Source organism: Rattus rattus, chromosome 10 (genome assembly GCF_011064425.1).
Source record: "Rattus rattus isolate New Zealand chromosome 10, Rrattus_CSIRO_v1, whole genome shotgun sequence".
Classification (NCBI taxonomy): Eukaryota; Metazoa; Chordata; class Mammalia; order Rodentia; family Muridae; genus Rattus; species Rattus rattus.
The window spans coordinates 791,199-807,793 of record NC_046163.1 but is presented as its reverse complement, the minus strand read 5'-3'; the positions used below and the strand labels follow the sequence as shown (position 1 = coordinate 807,793).

General features: G+C 41.3%; 1 protein-coding gene across 2 annotated transcripts in view; it reads right to left on the bottom strand.

Annotated features, from left to right (window-relative positions):
- Positions 1–16,595, bottom strand: part of Ppp1r12b (protein phosphatase 1 regulatory subunit 12B) — a 191,695-nt gene that overhangs the window by 135,504 nt on the left and 39,596 nt on the right. For both annotated transcript variants that reach the window (XM_032915242.1, XM_032915243.1), the window contains exons 2-4: positions 9,743–9,873; positions 3,749–3,867; positions 1,005–1,164 (exon numbers count right to left, since the gene is read on the bottom strand). In XM_032915242.1, the coding sequence (XP_032771133.1) occupies positions 1,005–1,164; positions 3,749–3,867; positions 9,743–9,873 (410 nt within the window). The remainder of the gene's footprint in view (positions 1–1,004; positions 1,165–3,748; positions 3,868–9,742; positions 9,874–16,595) is intronic.

The window sequence follows — 16,595 nt, the reverse complement described above, 5'->3', positions numbered from 1 at the left end:
CCTTCTAAGGGACAGCCTACAATGCATATTACTCACTTTGGGCATTGCTTATGATCTTCACTGAACTGTAAGGTTATACATATAGCATTCCCTACACATGCCCACGTTACACTGTGCTGGTTAGTTTCTGTCAACCTAACACAAACATGTATTCTGGAAATCTTGTCAACGCTAAACACCAAGAGTCGGATAAGGCATGAATATAAGAAAAGTAAAACAGGGAAAATAGTAGAGTCTAATTCTCTCGCTTTTTTAAATTACATTTTAAATTGGTTTCCTTAGTGTGTGTATGTGTACGCGCAAGCACATGTTTTGCACATGTTTGCATGTGTGTGCGCGTCTATGTGTGCACATGCATGCATATGCATATGTATATATGCGCATGTTTGAGTGTGTGCACATGTGTGCACGTGGGGGGGTACATACATGCCACAGTGCACAAGTGGAGGTAGGAGGACAACTTGGAGGAATCTGTCTCTCTAGCATGTAGGAAATTGAATTTACTTCATCAGCTTTAGCAGCAGATGTTTTTACCCAGGGATGAGCCATCTACCTACACACATGCATGCGCATACGCACACACGCACATGCCTGCATGTACGCAGGCATGTACCACTCTATAATTCTCTTAGTAAAGTTGGATCTTGTATACTCAAGATCTATAATTGACCTAATGAGCCCAGAAATGGTCTAAATCTTAGAACCAGAAAGGTCAAGGTCTGTACAGTCACAGAGGAGGTTTCAGGAGAACCAATGGCAAATCACAGAGCTGAAAGACATGTTTCTGTGTCGCTGTGCCTCAAGTCTATCTAACATCATGCATACATACAAGAAGAACGACTGACAGTAAGACAGGAAGGAAGACCACCTATGGAGGAACACCAGCAAAATATAAGAAAGTTTTACAGGGCGAGAAGAATCCGACAACAAGAAAATACACCATGGTTAAAGATTTCTACTTCTAAAACTCATGTCATCGTCTTCCAGCGTACGCAGTTCCTTACCTGAGGACTTCGGAGTAACCCTTGGCAGCAGCTACATGCAGAGCTGTGGCCCCGGAGCGAGCCTGCCTCACGTCTTCTATCTTCCCGCTGTTGAGCCACTGGCGGGCATCCTGCAACATCTGCTGTTCTTCCTCCTTCCTCGACTGCTCCAGATCGACTCCTGCAGGGGCCAGACACCAGACAGCACCGTATTAAAGCTCCACCCATGTCTGACAAGATGTTTCATTAGGTTAGTAACACACAAATATTACCACAAATAACAGTTTCCCCTTCAAGTTGGTAATTCATCAAATCTAAGGCAATGCCATTTGTGTTACCAAATTGCCAAGGCTAAATAAGCCAGGCTCAACATTGTGTGGTGCACATTCATGAAGGGCACACACCTAACACTTTACAACAGAACATAAAAGCCAGAGGACACACTATTTTGCTTTATAATATTTGCATGAAGTTACAAGTGCCAAAGTCCTCTAACATTTTATATGATCTTAGTTCCCCAGCACTCTGGTGGAGTAACTACAAACCTCACTTGCCATATGAGGAACTATACACAGGATGCTTTGCATATGGCCCCAAACACACCATGGCAGAGCTCCCATTAGAATTCCTAGATGCTCTTGGCACTTTTCTTTTCCACTCATTACACCGCAAGAATACTATCAAAGTCTTTGTTTCAGGTATAATATGCTGTAGAAAAGTGAACTCCTAAAGCTCATTTCCATATATATATACACTTGTATATTCTTACATAGAGCAACCCTGAGATTAGAAAGTGATCTGAAGCCAATGCTAGTCTACTTTTAAGGCAATGTAGACTTTGTTTCCCTTATGATCTATCATATGGAGATAATCAAAGAGTTCTTCCCTTTAGCCATCAACTCCCCAATAGCTAGGCCAGTAAACATGGCCTTAGGAAAGAACATTCTTTACAAAGTAACAAAATGTTCTGAACACAAACACATACATTCAAAAGGTTTCACGCTCATAAGCAGACTTTATCTGTGTTTTGATCTTCTTTTTGACTCTTACATAAGCCACTGTGAGCTGCTAAAAAATTGCTTGTCTGGTGTGGGAAACGCATAGGGTGAAGAGGACACCCACTCAGACACGGTAGTATTACCAGGGCTGTGAAGTAAAGCATACATAAATGCTTGTTTCAACAAAGCATTCAAGGAAGAGTCAGAATTCAAAATAAACAAAGTTAGCTTTCGACCTAAAACTTACTTTTAAACTATAAAACATTTTAGGAGAGATGAATGGAAGTTGGAGATGGCTCAGCAGTTAAAGGTACTGGCTACACTTCCAAAGGTCCGGAGTTCAATTCCCAGCACCCACATGGCAGCTCACAGCTGTAGTCCTATGGGATCTGCTGCCCTCCTCTGTGTGCAGAGGTAGACAGAACATCTATATTTATAAAACAAATAAATCTTTTTTTAAAAAAAAACAATATATTTTAGGAGCTAAAGAGTGGGGTGGGAGGATTAAGTTAGCATAGAAAACTTTGATTCAGTAAAGCACAAAACCAAATATGGACCTCAGCAATAGCACAACCTAGAGTAGCCACCACATGAGGCAAGTTCTGCATAACTTCTATAAGAGGTCAGATAATGTCACTGGGTCAGATTCACTAGCCCTCCAGTCTGCGATACTACTCCATTCCCTGACGCAGCACCAAGGCAGCTTTGAACAATAAACAAGCAAGTGTTCTAAAGGACCGTACCAGGAAAGTTCACCAAAGCTTTGGAAATGACCTTGGTGGCTTAGAAGAGCCTTCCCTGTCCCTAATCATCCCAGACCCGTCCAGAGGTCCATGATAGTTCTATCAGAATCCTAAGACCTACTGTCCATGGATATTCAGTAACTTTACATGGAAAGAATTTAAAAGCTAGGTTTGGTGATGCATGTTTGAAATACTGGGGTGGAGAAGAAGATTTGAGGCAGCTCTCCATGGACAGCCTAGACAAGACCGTGGATAAAAAGAAAAAAAACCATGACTTTGAGGTGTGTGATAGGAGAGCCCCCACCCTACTTCCTGAAATGAGTTTCTTCTAAAACTACAAAATAAGAACATACAATTTCAGGATATATTCTTCTAGGTTAGGTTTCTTACCTCAAGAAAGTTCTAGAACCACGTATGGTGAGTCACACCTGTAATCTCAACATAGGGAAGCAGAGGCAGGAGGATTGTTGCAAGTCTGAGAAGAAGTCCGGGCTACAGGGTGAGCTCTAGGGCACATGGAGCTATGAAAACACTGCCTCTTAAAACCTCAAACAAACAAAAGAAACTATCAGAATAGTTTCCACAGTTACACTGACTAAAGATCCTTTCAGAGGGCTTAATAAATAACTTCACAGTGCCACCTGCAGGCTTCCAGAGAAAGGATACCCCCCTAAGTCACAGGATGGGTTTGGTCACACTGTATTCCAGCTTTTTTTCAGGCAATCTTGAGCCACAGAGATAACATAATGTACACACACAGAAAGGACAGACCACAGTCTTCCTCAGGTCACTCCTAACTAGAAGACGGGTATACAACCTTGGAACAGCAAAGACAGGGAAAGCCGGTCATCCTTGGGCATTTGGCCTACGCTTGTGCGAGTTATTAAGGAGATGCGCTGGTAATTGATGACTAGTGCTGTGAGGACAGAATTAACCCTGTCCTGTCACGTGATGATGGGGAGGGCTCACGTTCTGTAAGGGGCAGTGTGAGAAGGGCCTCTGCTGGCCGCGCAGTCCTAATTACCTTGCTTCTTTACTTGTTCCAGAAGAAGATCTTTCATGGCAGGCTCTTCTGCAAGGTCAGAAGGAACTTCTCCTTCACTGTTCACAACACCCACACTAGCTCCATGGCTAATGAAATACCTGCATGGCAAAAATCAACATGGTCTCTGTCAATCTGATATCAAGGCATACTTGGGGTTTTACATGTGGTACAGATGAGACGTTTCGTTATTCATTTATTATTCATTTTACACCCTATAGCCTTTGATATTAAGACCATAGGTTCCGGGCTGGAGAGATGGCTCAGTGGTTAAGAGCACTGACTGTTCTTCCTAAGGTCCTGAGTTCAAATCCCAGCAACCACATGGTGGCTCACAACCATCTGTAATGAGATCTGATGCCCTCTTCTGGTGTGTCTGAAGACAGCTACAGTGTACTTATATACAATAAATAAAATAAATCTAAAAAAAAAAAAAAAAAAAAAAAAGACCATAGGTTCCTCCATTTCCCAACAAGAACAACGCCAAGATTTCCTACATACCAATTCTTGCACTTCTGGAAATACTAAGTCTTTCTAAACACTATGGGGAGCAGGGTAGGTGTACAACCCGCAGCTGTAATCCGAGCTCTTGGAAGGCAGAGGCTGGAGGAGCTCAGGATTGAGGCCAGCCTGGCCTGCATGCTGAGTTCAAGACTAGCCTATACGACAGTGTGAGAGCCTGTCTTACGGGTAAAATAGGGAAGACACACAGTCCTCACCCCCACAACCTCCTAGGATCCAAGTGAATTTTCAGAAAAAAGTACCATACTTCAAGTATTATAAATAAGAACACTCAAAAGCAATGTAACCAGATCCCACTAAATATTCACAGTGTCAGGTGAAGTCTATGTAGTACTGCTGGAGGTGTGAAAGCGGAAGAAAAAAGCAGGTATTAGAATTTGAACAAATTGTACTTCCACAAAACAAGCCATCTATATAACTCTGCATTCATAAAGGAAGCTAAATTACTAAAGAAGAAACGTTTAAAACTAAGCAGATTTGGAATCTGCACAGAATGTTGGAGAAGAGCAAGCGATAACCTCAGTGCCTTGCCTCATCTTTTAGTTTTCAGTGCTCTCCCTACTCTTTTCCCATCTCCTCCCCACTCTGCACACACATGCACACAGACACAGATCAATCTTAAACAAAATTATGATGATGACCACAGCAGCGAAGTACGCTACCCTTTAAGAAACAGAGGCTCTGAGTGACATAGCTGGGGAGAGTTGCTGACGAGACCAATCATCTGACTTCCATCCCGACATGGTGAAGGGGGACAAGTGCCCTCTGACTTTTATATGCAAACCATTACACACACATACACACAAATTAAATATTTAAAAAAATTTAAAGAACCAAGGTTAAAATAGGCTAAGTAATTTTCACAGGAAAAAAATGTAAGTAAGAAAAAAAGTGATTTTCTCAAAATCACATAACTAGTGTATGGCAGAAACTATTAGCCTCAGTCTTTTAAGTCTAAATCAAATTAGTGTTAGGCCAGTTAGAATCCCAATAATTCTAGGAGTACTATCAGATACTCAGAGGTATTTAAAAGAGAAATAAAAACTATGTAAATTTTACTTCAATTTATTCGACAAATCAGTAAACATCAACAATTCAATCAATATTTATTGAGCTACTATGATATTCAAAAAAACACATTTTTAGATGGGTTAGACTTAAAATAAAATCAATGTATCTATGCCTAGTGTATTTGAGAGCTCACAAAAGAGGGGGGGAAATCAATAAAATTGAAATTAAAAGTCGAACTTTGCTTTCTCAGTGCCTGGTAATAATAATAGGGCCTCAAAAATGTTGCTATATCAACTCTACATATATACAGCCTATGGTGGTTTGAATACGTGTGGCCCCAGCAGGCTCATAAGCTTGAGTACTAGGTCATTAGGGAGTAGCATTTGAAAGGATTAGAAGGTGTGGCCTTGAAGGAAGTGTGTCACTGAGAGTGGGCTTTGAGGTTTTAAAAAGCCCATACCAAACCTAGAGTCAGTCAGTTTGTGTGTCTGTGTCTGTGTGTCTCTGTCTCTGTCTGTCTGTATGTCTCTGTCTCTGTCTCTGTCTCTCTCTGTCTGTCTCTCTGTCTCTGTCTGTCTCTGTCCCCCCGTACCCCCCCGTCTCTCTGCTGCCCGCAGATCCAGATGTGGAACACTCAGCTACCATGCCTGCCTGGATGCTGCCAGCTTCCCACCATGATGATAATGGACTGAACCTCTGAACCTGTAAGCCAGCCCCAATTAAATGTTTTCTTTTATAAGAGCTGTTGTGGTCATGGTATCTCTTCACAGCAATAGAACACTAAGACACAGCTCAATGGCATTTCATCCCTCAGAGACTCAGGGAAAGACACCTTACTCAACTCTAAAGCTAATTGCTGCTACTGTATTTTTAAATCTACTGAATACCAGCATTGTATCTAATTATTCCTTCATTTCTCTATAGCCAATAGTTTTTGTTTTCTGGTTTCTTCCCCGCAAGCCAAGTGAGCATTCAACCATGCATCCTCTACACTGAAAAAAAAATCAATATATAAATAGTATATACAAATGAGTACATGATAAATATCGGTTGCACTGAAATATACACTGCAATCAAACGCAATCATTTACCAGTTCCCCAATCCCTTCACATCCAGCTCCGCTCCTCGGGATGAGCTATTCCTACAGGTGAATGGAACACACTCCCTTCCCTTCTCCCTTGGAGACACCTCTCACATCTTTCAAGGTCCATTTCAAGTTCTTATGCCTTCAAGGATCTTGCCTGTTCTCAACTGAATCCTATCTTTCCTTCCACTGCAAACATTAGCTGTACCTCTTCCATGGCTGACACTGGATCTCAGTGCTTTCTCTCTTGGCATTCTATGAACATTCCTTGAATTAAATATCTTGGTCACTGTTCTAACATTTCTCCATCCCTGGATGGGTCAGGCACAACATCCTCAGAGTACACAGGCTGAGCCTTCTGTTCTTGGGATAATAACCAAGAAAACTGGATCCTACCAAGGAGTACAGCTTTCTGTTTTTCCACATTTTCCCCCATTCATAGGAGAAAATTAAAGCCCTTTAGCCCTGCATTTGTACTGAACAAGAGTAAACACCAGCATATGATCTAGTAAGCAGCAGGAAACAGGAGGAGCCTACTAACTGTTGAGAGGCTCAGAACTGCTGTTAGAGCCATACAAGTCCCTGGAAAGACCAGCTGGTCATCGGTAAAGGTATTTTGCTACTGTTTCCTAACACTTACCTGTTTCCCTATTCACTCCCTTATTTGTTTATTGGTGTATGTGCACATGAGCAAGCTAAAGACCACAAAAGAGGGCCAAATGACAGCTTCCAGGAATCAGTTCCCTCCCCCACCATGTGAGCTGCAAGGATCAAACCAGGGCACTCAGACTTGGTGGCTGTGCCTGTGCTTGCCGAGCCATTTCACTGGCTCCCTTTGTTGCTCTCTTAAGGAGGGAAAAAGTACAAAAATAAAATATGTTTTCAAAAAACTCAAAATATGTTAGCACTGCAATAAACCATAACTCATGCTAAGTGCCTGGGCCAATTTGCTGCTTCTGAATTAAATACCACTAGGAATAATGCAGCTAATAGTATTCTTCTTGAACTCAAAATGAGGAAAAAATAAACTCTAAACACACACACACACACACACACACACACACACACACACACACACACACGCACCATCCGTACAGAGTAGAAATACGTGGCAATAAAGGATCACCAAGGATCATGAAAGAGAATGGCCATGGGTCTCCACATAAAACCACTTTCTCTGACCTTCATTCCCCTCCCTTGCAGGTCAGTGCTGGCAATTATCCTAGAAGTAAATTTAAGGTATAAGTTCTTCAAGACACAAACAGATGCCAATGTGGAGAAAGTACACATCTGTGACCCCAGCACTTGGGCTACTGAGACAGAAGGACTGAAGTTCAAGAGCTGCCTAGTAAATGGAGCCCAAGATCGTCCAGAGCCACATGGTGATATCCTGCCCCTCACTAATTAATTTTTTAAAAATATTTTTACTATTTTGTATGTATGGGTGTTTTGACCCAATGAATGTCCATACACCTCATGTGTGCACAGCCCGTGGAAGCCAGAGAGGGTGCCAGATCCCCTGGACTGTAATAGTAGAGGGCTGTAGAAAGCCATGTGCTACAGATCCAGTTCAGGTCCTATATATGAGCAGCCAGTACTCAACTTCTGAGCCATGGCTCTGTTTCAATCCCCACTTAAATAATCATGTTATTTCTCTGTTATGTTACATTGAAATATTACAAATAAAGAGTAAAATAAACTCCTGTCTAATAATAATGTGTGTTACAAGGTAAACCGAGGCATGCTAACTCTAGCTCCATCCACATCGGCAGTGGATTCCAGTGGATCAGTTCACTATGGTCAGACATTTATGCAGAATTTGTGTTGGTCACTAATAAGCTTACTTCAGTCAAGGTAATATTTGATTGAGCAAAGGATTTCTAATTTTAAATTTATTTCCAAAGGAACTATGCTTGTCTTTTAAAATGAACTAAAGGAACCGCAAAAGGCATTACAATAATTCTCTATATGCAGCTTCCCAGAAAGATACTACCACATATTATTCTAGTTTTAAGACTCAGCTGTGCAAAAAAAAAAAAAAAAAAGAAGACTCAGCTGGTCCTAGATAAGTGAGAAAGGAAAGAAAGACAGATTAAAAATGATTTGTTGAATATAATGAGATTTTGTGGCTCAATCACAAACATTCCACCTGAAGGCACATTCAAGTACAAATGAGAAGCTGATGTCCCTTGTTTCTTAAATAAATGTTCTAAGTCCAAAATGGACAAAGAAGTCATCTTAGCACCTATGTACTGGAGCGCTGACATCAGTGATAAAAATGAACCAGAGCTTCTGTATGGGCCTGAAATGGAGGCAGTCTGCGTGGTGAGGAGGTCACAGATCTTTACTGTTAGAGAGCAGGGAAAGGAGTGAGGAACCAGGGAAACTCTACTACCCAGAGATCTTGACTGTGGTGCCAATCCAGTTACCTACCGTCTTAAGCGACAGCCTCGTCCACCACCTGCACTTGTGCCTCATGTGTCTCTGCTCTGACACTCCCTGGGTTTAACTTCTCCAACTGAGAACCCCTGGGTCAAAAGGAAACCCAGCCACTTAGAGATACTCCAGGAAACCTAGAGTATGCAGCTCTCAGACCTCTACATGGCTGTCTGTCCTTTACTGAATAAGGAAAAGAAAAGTGCTAGCCCCAATCATATCATTTAAACAGACTTAACTAATATGCCTCCCGAAAGACCACAGTCTATCCTTATTAGATTGACTTTAGCAATCAAAATTTGCCCTACAAATTTTAAAGATGTTTCAATGCCAATGTTTCTTTCCTAAGTAGAAATAAAATCCTGATCACCCTTCCATATACTAGACACCTACTTTGTGCTTCTCATATGCTAGGTGCCATGTGATCAGAATTCTTCTACCCTGTGCTGGGCAATCTGGTCCCACAGAGGTCAACAGCTACTAATGTATTAACCATATTCAACCAATTCATTCAACCAATGTGGAACACGCTGCCAATCACTACTTTGCCTTGGTCCCATGTCTTCCAATTTGCCATTTATGGCAGTGATATTTATAAAGACAAACAAACAAACAAACAAAAAACCAGGTTTATAGAAAACTTAAAAAAAGTTTACAACTCACAAGCTGTTTAGAAATTAGCCAGACAGCGTACCAGGCTAATGCTGCCTCTGTATAGTCTAGAAATTATGAATTACATGAAAACAGAAGCAAACATTGGCGATAAGAGCTGTGCATTAGATACAAAGCATGGTGTCAGCTGGCTCTTGAGAGTCAATTTCCTACTTTAGTCATTTAGAGAACTTCATAACTCTTTGTGAAATTCAATTTCTGGGAAGCAGAGGAGGAATCTGCATCGAACCCACAACAGACGCTCACTCACTCTGCTATGTTGAGATAACCACAGGAAGCTGCTGCATGCAGGGGTGTCCAGCCCTCGTTGTCTTGCTGGTTTATATTGGCTCTGTTCTCCACCAGAAACTTCACCATGTCCAAATTCTCATCAATACAGGCCTGAAAAGAAAAGCCCATTGATTCATTCAACAAGTATTTACTGAGCCCTCTTATGAACAGACAGTGCTCTGGACAGCGGCAAGCAGATCTGACGCACTAGTCATTTTTCCTAGGAAGCGTTTGAAATATGACATCCAGTTTAGAAGCACTATTAGATGTTATTCTCATTATTAATAGGATTAACTATGAAGTGATTTCTACAGGATTGTAAATGGGTAAGCTATTGCAGCATTTTGTTATAAAAGGAAAATGTTAGAAATGTTTTCACATGCTTTTCTAAATGGCTTTGAATGATACAGGAAAGTGTATTTGTAGTTGTAGACATACTGTTCTCTGCCTTCATCACAGCAAGTAGGGAAAAACACAAGGTTGTTGTTGTTTAATAAAGGGCTTTAAGTCTTTAAAAAGCTTTAAAAATAATCAAAATAAAATCTGGTTGATCCAGACATGGTGGGACACAACCAGAACTCCAGCATTTGGAAGGCTACAGAAGAGCTCAAGGCTGAACTTGGTTATATAGTGACACTCTATTTCAAAAATATTAAAAAAAAAATCAGGGCTAGTTCCATTTCCAGAACCTATGTAAAGCAGCTGGCATGGTGGCATGTACTTGTAATTTCAGAGCTCGGAGGCAGAGATAGACAGATTCATAGTGCTCATTGGCTGGCCAGCTTCCCCTACTACTAAGCTCCAGGCCAGTGAGACCCGGCCTCAAAACACGAGGATGGACATTACATCAGGTTGTCCTCAGGCTGCTCTAAGGTTGTCCTTAGGCTTTTACACACACACACACACACACACACACACACACACACACACACACACACACACACCACCACACCACAGGGGGGGGGGAGGCAGGAGGAAGGAAGAAGAGAAATAAAAAGGCTACTTTAACACAGAATAAAAAGGAAGCTGGCGTGACAGTGCACACCTTTAATCCAGCACTGGGGAGAGAGAGGCAGGCAAATGTCTTATGAGTTCCAGGCCAGCATGGTCTACATGGGAGAGCTCCAGGCCAGCCAGGGATACACAGAGAGACCTTGTCTCAACAATAAAAACAAAAAAGAAAAGAAAAAATAGTTGACAAAGATAATTACTCAGGCTCAGACAATTCCCAAATAGGAAAATTCAGGACCTAGAAGGAAATAAGACTACCTCTTAAAAACTTGCCTATGGCCCAGCATAGCGGTTAAATGCCCGCATCTTAGCACTGGGGAAGCTGAAGCAGAAACACAGTCACAAGTTTATAGCTCCCTGAGCTATGATGAGGAATTATAAGGTCAAAAACAAGAAAACTTGCCTGTGAATCCCCTCCTTCATGTTTCAAATAAATAGTTAAAACATTAGAATTAGAATTCATTAGCAAAATAAATTTTGTCTTCTCAATAATACTAGAAAATTGATTGTTTTCTCTTTGTGTTGACATTTGCACTAATGATGCCAAAGCCATGGTAGGTAATCTGCTGCTGGGTAAATACACCTTATTTAATCAAGGCAACTGCATCAAGAGACCACTCAACCTAAAACTGACTTTTATGAAGTGATAGAGATTGTTTAGGGGCTGGGGGAATGGCTGAGTGATTAAGATCACTGGCCGCTCTTCCGGAGGATCCAGGTTTGATTCCCAGCACCCACACAGCAGCTAATAATTATTTGTAACTCAAGTTCCAGGGGATCTAACGCCCTCTTCTGGCCTCCTCTGGCACTGCATGCACATGGTGCACAGACAAACATACAGACAAAGCATCCCATACACAAAGCATTTAAGAAGATTACTAACAATTAAAACTAAGCCTTTGAAAGGATGTCTTTTTAATACTTCTGTGTGACAAAATGGAAAGCACACTTGAAGTCCTATTAAGGCTCCTGCAATCTGATGGTTGTTTCTAGGAAAAGTACTTGGGTAGTGTTGAAAGATGAACTAGCCACTTTTTCAAAATATATTATTTGTACAGAAAACAGTAACTAATAAAAAAGTATTTGTTATTCAAACATCGAAATAAACAAAGTCTCAAAGAAAATAAAGAATTTTTGTTGCTATAATAAAATTTGACCATGGAAATGAAAAACGAAATTTTGGGAAGCACGGCCACTGTCAAGAGCTCAACAGTTTCCAGATAATCTTCTGATACTTACAGTGGGATATCTACAGCAGTGGTTCCCAACTTTGTCACCCTTTAATGCAGTACCTCATGTTATAGTGATCCCCAACCATAAAATTGTTTCATTACTACTTCATAACTGTAATTTTGCTACTGCAATGAATTGTAGTGGGAACATCTGATACGTAGGATATCTGATATGTGACTCCCAAAGGGGCTAAAACCCACAGGTTGAGAACCACTGGTCTACAAGTGTGATCAGTTAGTAAGTATCTTATAATGAAATGTATCTATACTCAGAAGACCTACATAAATCAAGGAGCCTGTGTTTTTCAAATATTAAATACATAGTGTTAGAAAATCAGGCATCAGATTAATTCAAAAATTAAGTTAGATTAATGGGTTTTGCTGTTGTTTTGTTTTGTAGACATGGTCTCACTATGTAGCCCTGGCTGGCCTTGAACTCAGAGAGATCCACCTGCCTCTGATACCAAACTGCTAGGATTAATGCCATATGCCACCACATCCAGATGATTGATGGGTTTTAACGCAACAGAGTAAGACAGTGCACTGATACAATTTCAGTCTCTACTTCCAACTAGCATTTAACAAACTAACAATGTTCGGGATATAGTTCAGTTGGCAGAACTCTGCCAAGCATGTGCAAAGCTTCTCTCTGCAGCTTCTTCAGCATGGTGCACATCTGTAATCCTAGCACTTGAAAGGTAGAGGTAGGAGGTTCAGCATTATCTTTTGCTGCACAGCAAGTTCAAGGCTAACTTTAGATACATGAGAATCAGAAAAAAAGCAAAAAGCAAATTACTTCTGCTGCTGGAACTTCTGATAACTATTTAAGAACAGTAACTGACTGACTACTGAGCAGTCTATTAAAACACCCTTTCTGCTTCCAAGTATATATCTATGTGAGACTCCATTTTCTTTATATACTTCAGTTAAAATGCTATAGCCACTTGAGCGCAGACAGAGAGAGAGAGAGAGAGAGAGAACACAATGGACACAGTTGGGGGAGGGATTAAGCAAAAACAACAATGTCTGAATTACTCAGATAGAGTACCCCAACTCTTCAAACCATACTCCATTCCCTCTACAAAGTGCACGACACACACTGTTAAAAGCATCAGCTTTTGCGGTCAGACAGAACAGGGTTTGCTGATGCACATAGCCTTGAACTGGGGGACCTAACCAAAGCCTAGTGCACTCATCCAAGGCACTGTGAATCTACCCACCTCAGGGAGTTTGGGAACAGTTCCTGGCGTTGTTTTAAGCCAATACTTTAACAGCCACATGCACCAAATGTATTTAATCCTCACTCACCATGGCTCTCACGGCTCTTACTAGTACTTATGGAAAGAAAGTAATTTGACTTAAAATGTCTCAGAACTAGCCAGACATGGGAATTTGTGTATCTAATTTCAGAAGATTCTCTAATTTTCAGAGTACTGTGGATTCTTGGATGCAGGAGTTATATGACTGGACTGGGAAGAACCATGCTAGTGATGAGCCACAGGACTCTGCAGTCTGGATATCATGGACTGCCAGTGCCTCCGCTCCACCCACCTGCCTTGGTTCCAGGAGGGTATGGCTGGAGGGTGGAAGAGGGAGAGGATGCTCCCGGAGCTCTCCTCCAGTGAATAAGGACTAAATTTAGATGTCCTCTGCCCACTCCATCTGCAGCTGTGCTGCTGACTCATGACTGCAGATGGACCATGAGCGGATTCACCCATCTGCAAACTCTGCCCATGCCTCTGCCCAGAGCTGTACTGAATTCTCCAGACAGGAGCTCATTCCTTTCCTTGGGAAGAAAGCTAAACAATCTTTGGGTGTTAACCATTATCGCTTCAAGTCAAATCAGTGGCTTAAGTGCATTTCCTCTTAGCTTGTATTCCTAAAGACACACAAAATATTACTTTAAAAAATTGTTTTAAGCTCTGATGGAGGTATGTACTTAATTCATAGCCCAAAAGAACTATATTCCAAAAGTTGCTTGGTAAATAAAGGGTTTCACAATCACCATATAATAAAGAGGAGCTCTACTGGAAAGCACTCTCGTTTATCAATAATATGGGTACTGTGATCTTTCTACTGTACTTAACACTGCTCTCTAGATCGAAGGCTGAAGTGGCTTGGGTTGACTAAAGCCAGAGTTAATCTGGGAGCCTTACAAAACAAAGTCCTCTGGGTCCCAGAATAGCCTCCAACTGTCAGCACCACTGAGTGCTGGCTTGCAAGGCTGACCTTGCTGTTGTGTCCCAAGAGAACTCTAAGGCTACCTTTTTGCCTGCAGACAACCCTTCACAGAGTCCAGCTCTGGTGCTTATTGAACAAGCTAGGTTCAGTAGAGCCTAACTCCTACATTTGTTTTTATCCTGTGTTTGCCTCATTTTCAATAAATCCTGATGGAAAAGGTACTGTCACTTTTAGGGGTCTGGAGACACCAAAAGATAGTTGCCTCAGACTACACTTGGAACAGAGAGAAAAATTGAAAGCCAGGTGCCTGATAAAGACATATCTAGAATGTATGGGGCACATTTAAAACTCAACAAAAGCAATCAAACTTTATGGGGAAAGATTTCAACAGACTTTACTCTGTGTTTAAAAATGGCCAAAAACACATGAGAAAGTACTTAGAATCACCAATCATTATGGAAATGCAAATCAATACTACAGTTGACAGGCTTTAATCCTAGCACTCAGGAAGCAGCCACAGCAGATCTTGAATTTCAGGGCAGCCTGGTCTAAATAGTGTGATCTGAAAGTGAGGCTGCACAGTCAGAGTCTGTCTCAAAAATAAGATAGATAAATTAACAGAAAATAAAGGTTTTTTCCTGGTGTGAAAAAATTAAGCCTGTGTCCACTGCATTAGTGTACAATAGTATAGTCTCTACAGAAACAGATGGTGGTTCCTTAAAACAAAACAAAACTAACCAACACCCTGCAATTACCATTTCTGATGTCCAAAAGTAGAGTTTGAATCATAAAAATCAAAAGACTTGGAAGCAGTGTCTCAAGGAGTACAGCCAATGCTCCTGGAAGCATTTGCTCGCCATCCTAAGCTGAAGAAATACAGATAAGACACACCATCCAAGAAGGAATATGGCCCTACCTATATCTTGGATTCAGACCTCTGTTTTTCCACAACTAGGAAGAATAACTTTCTGTTGTTGGAAGCCAAGTTTGTGGCAGTATATTACAGAAGCCTTAGGCAACACCAAATTGACACAGATTAGGGAGTCCAAATCGAGAGAGTGCCTTACTCTCAACTTCTTGCTACATTCACTGACAATATCAGCAGTCACTGATTCCCTCTTTTGCAAATGAAAAGTTTCCCCAAAGATTACACAGCTCTTCAAAATAATCCATTAAATACAATGTTTTCCTTCTTTAAATCAAGCTTAGCTCAAATCATAAAGCCCTGACAGATCTAACCCAATGGTTCTCCCATAAACAGGGGGAGAGGCTGAGATGGGATATCATGTAGCCAGGCTTCAAATTCACTATGTATGGAGGATGACCTTAAATTCCTGATCCTCCTGCCTCTACCCCCCAAGTAGTAGGAATATAGGTTTGAGTGACCACATCCAGATTTTCTGGAGGTATTCTGGATGAACACCAAAACAGAAACTATCCTTATGCTCCCGTAAGATAACTTCGTCATACGCCAAGAAATTACACAGGTTCTGTATTAGTAAGTTTGGAAATCTCCACCATCAGAGATCATACTACAAGAGGCTTTAACATACGGTCCTTAAGACTGACTGATCTGGCACTTCAGTAAGTCCTTCCAAGTACCTGTCTCCCGTTCCAAACATCATATAATGTGACTGCTGCTTAGAGCAGTCTACACTGTGACAGGTGACTCCAGCTGCCATCAGTCCTGAGTGAAAGACTCAGAACTCCACTGGCAGAGAATGTCTGGCTCTTAGATGGTAAGAACTATATCTGACTATGCACTCACTGGTCAGGCGGGCTCTGGACACAGATCAGTGGCCTTTCAAACACAGATGGCCAAGAGACAGCAGAAGAGAAGAATTTTCCATTAGCCAGACGTAATGGCACATGCTCCCTAACTCAGCAGTCAAGAAGGCTGAGGCAGAAGGATTGACAAGTTCAAGGCCACCCTGGCCACACAGTGAGGCTGAGGCGGCTACAGCTATATAGTGAGATTCTTTCTTAGAACACAAAAAAACAAAATCTCCCATTAACTGTCACATTGAATATGACTTTTGTTCTCAGAAGACTAGCATTTATTTCAACACTACATGTTTATAAATTAAGACCAGAGAACATCTTCCTTCCCTTACCAACAAACATGATATGCGATATGGCCTAAGAATTAATAATACTTAAATTTCAAAATTATGAGCCTGCAAGATGACTCTGTAGGTAAGATGCTGACCGCCAAACCTGACAATCTGAGTAGAAGGAAAGACCCAACCACCACAAACTGTCTTCTGACCTCCACACTCACACACATGCACACGCACATATGAACACTAACACTTTAAAGTTGTTAAATAGAGTTGAAAAGATTAAAATGCCAGCACACTCTTCAGGGCCAGCACTATCCTCACATAGAAGACTCATGCTGTGACTGCC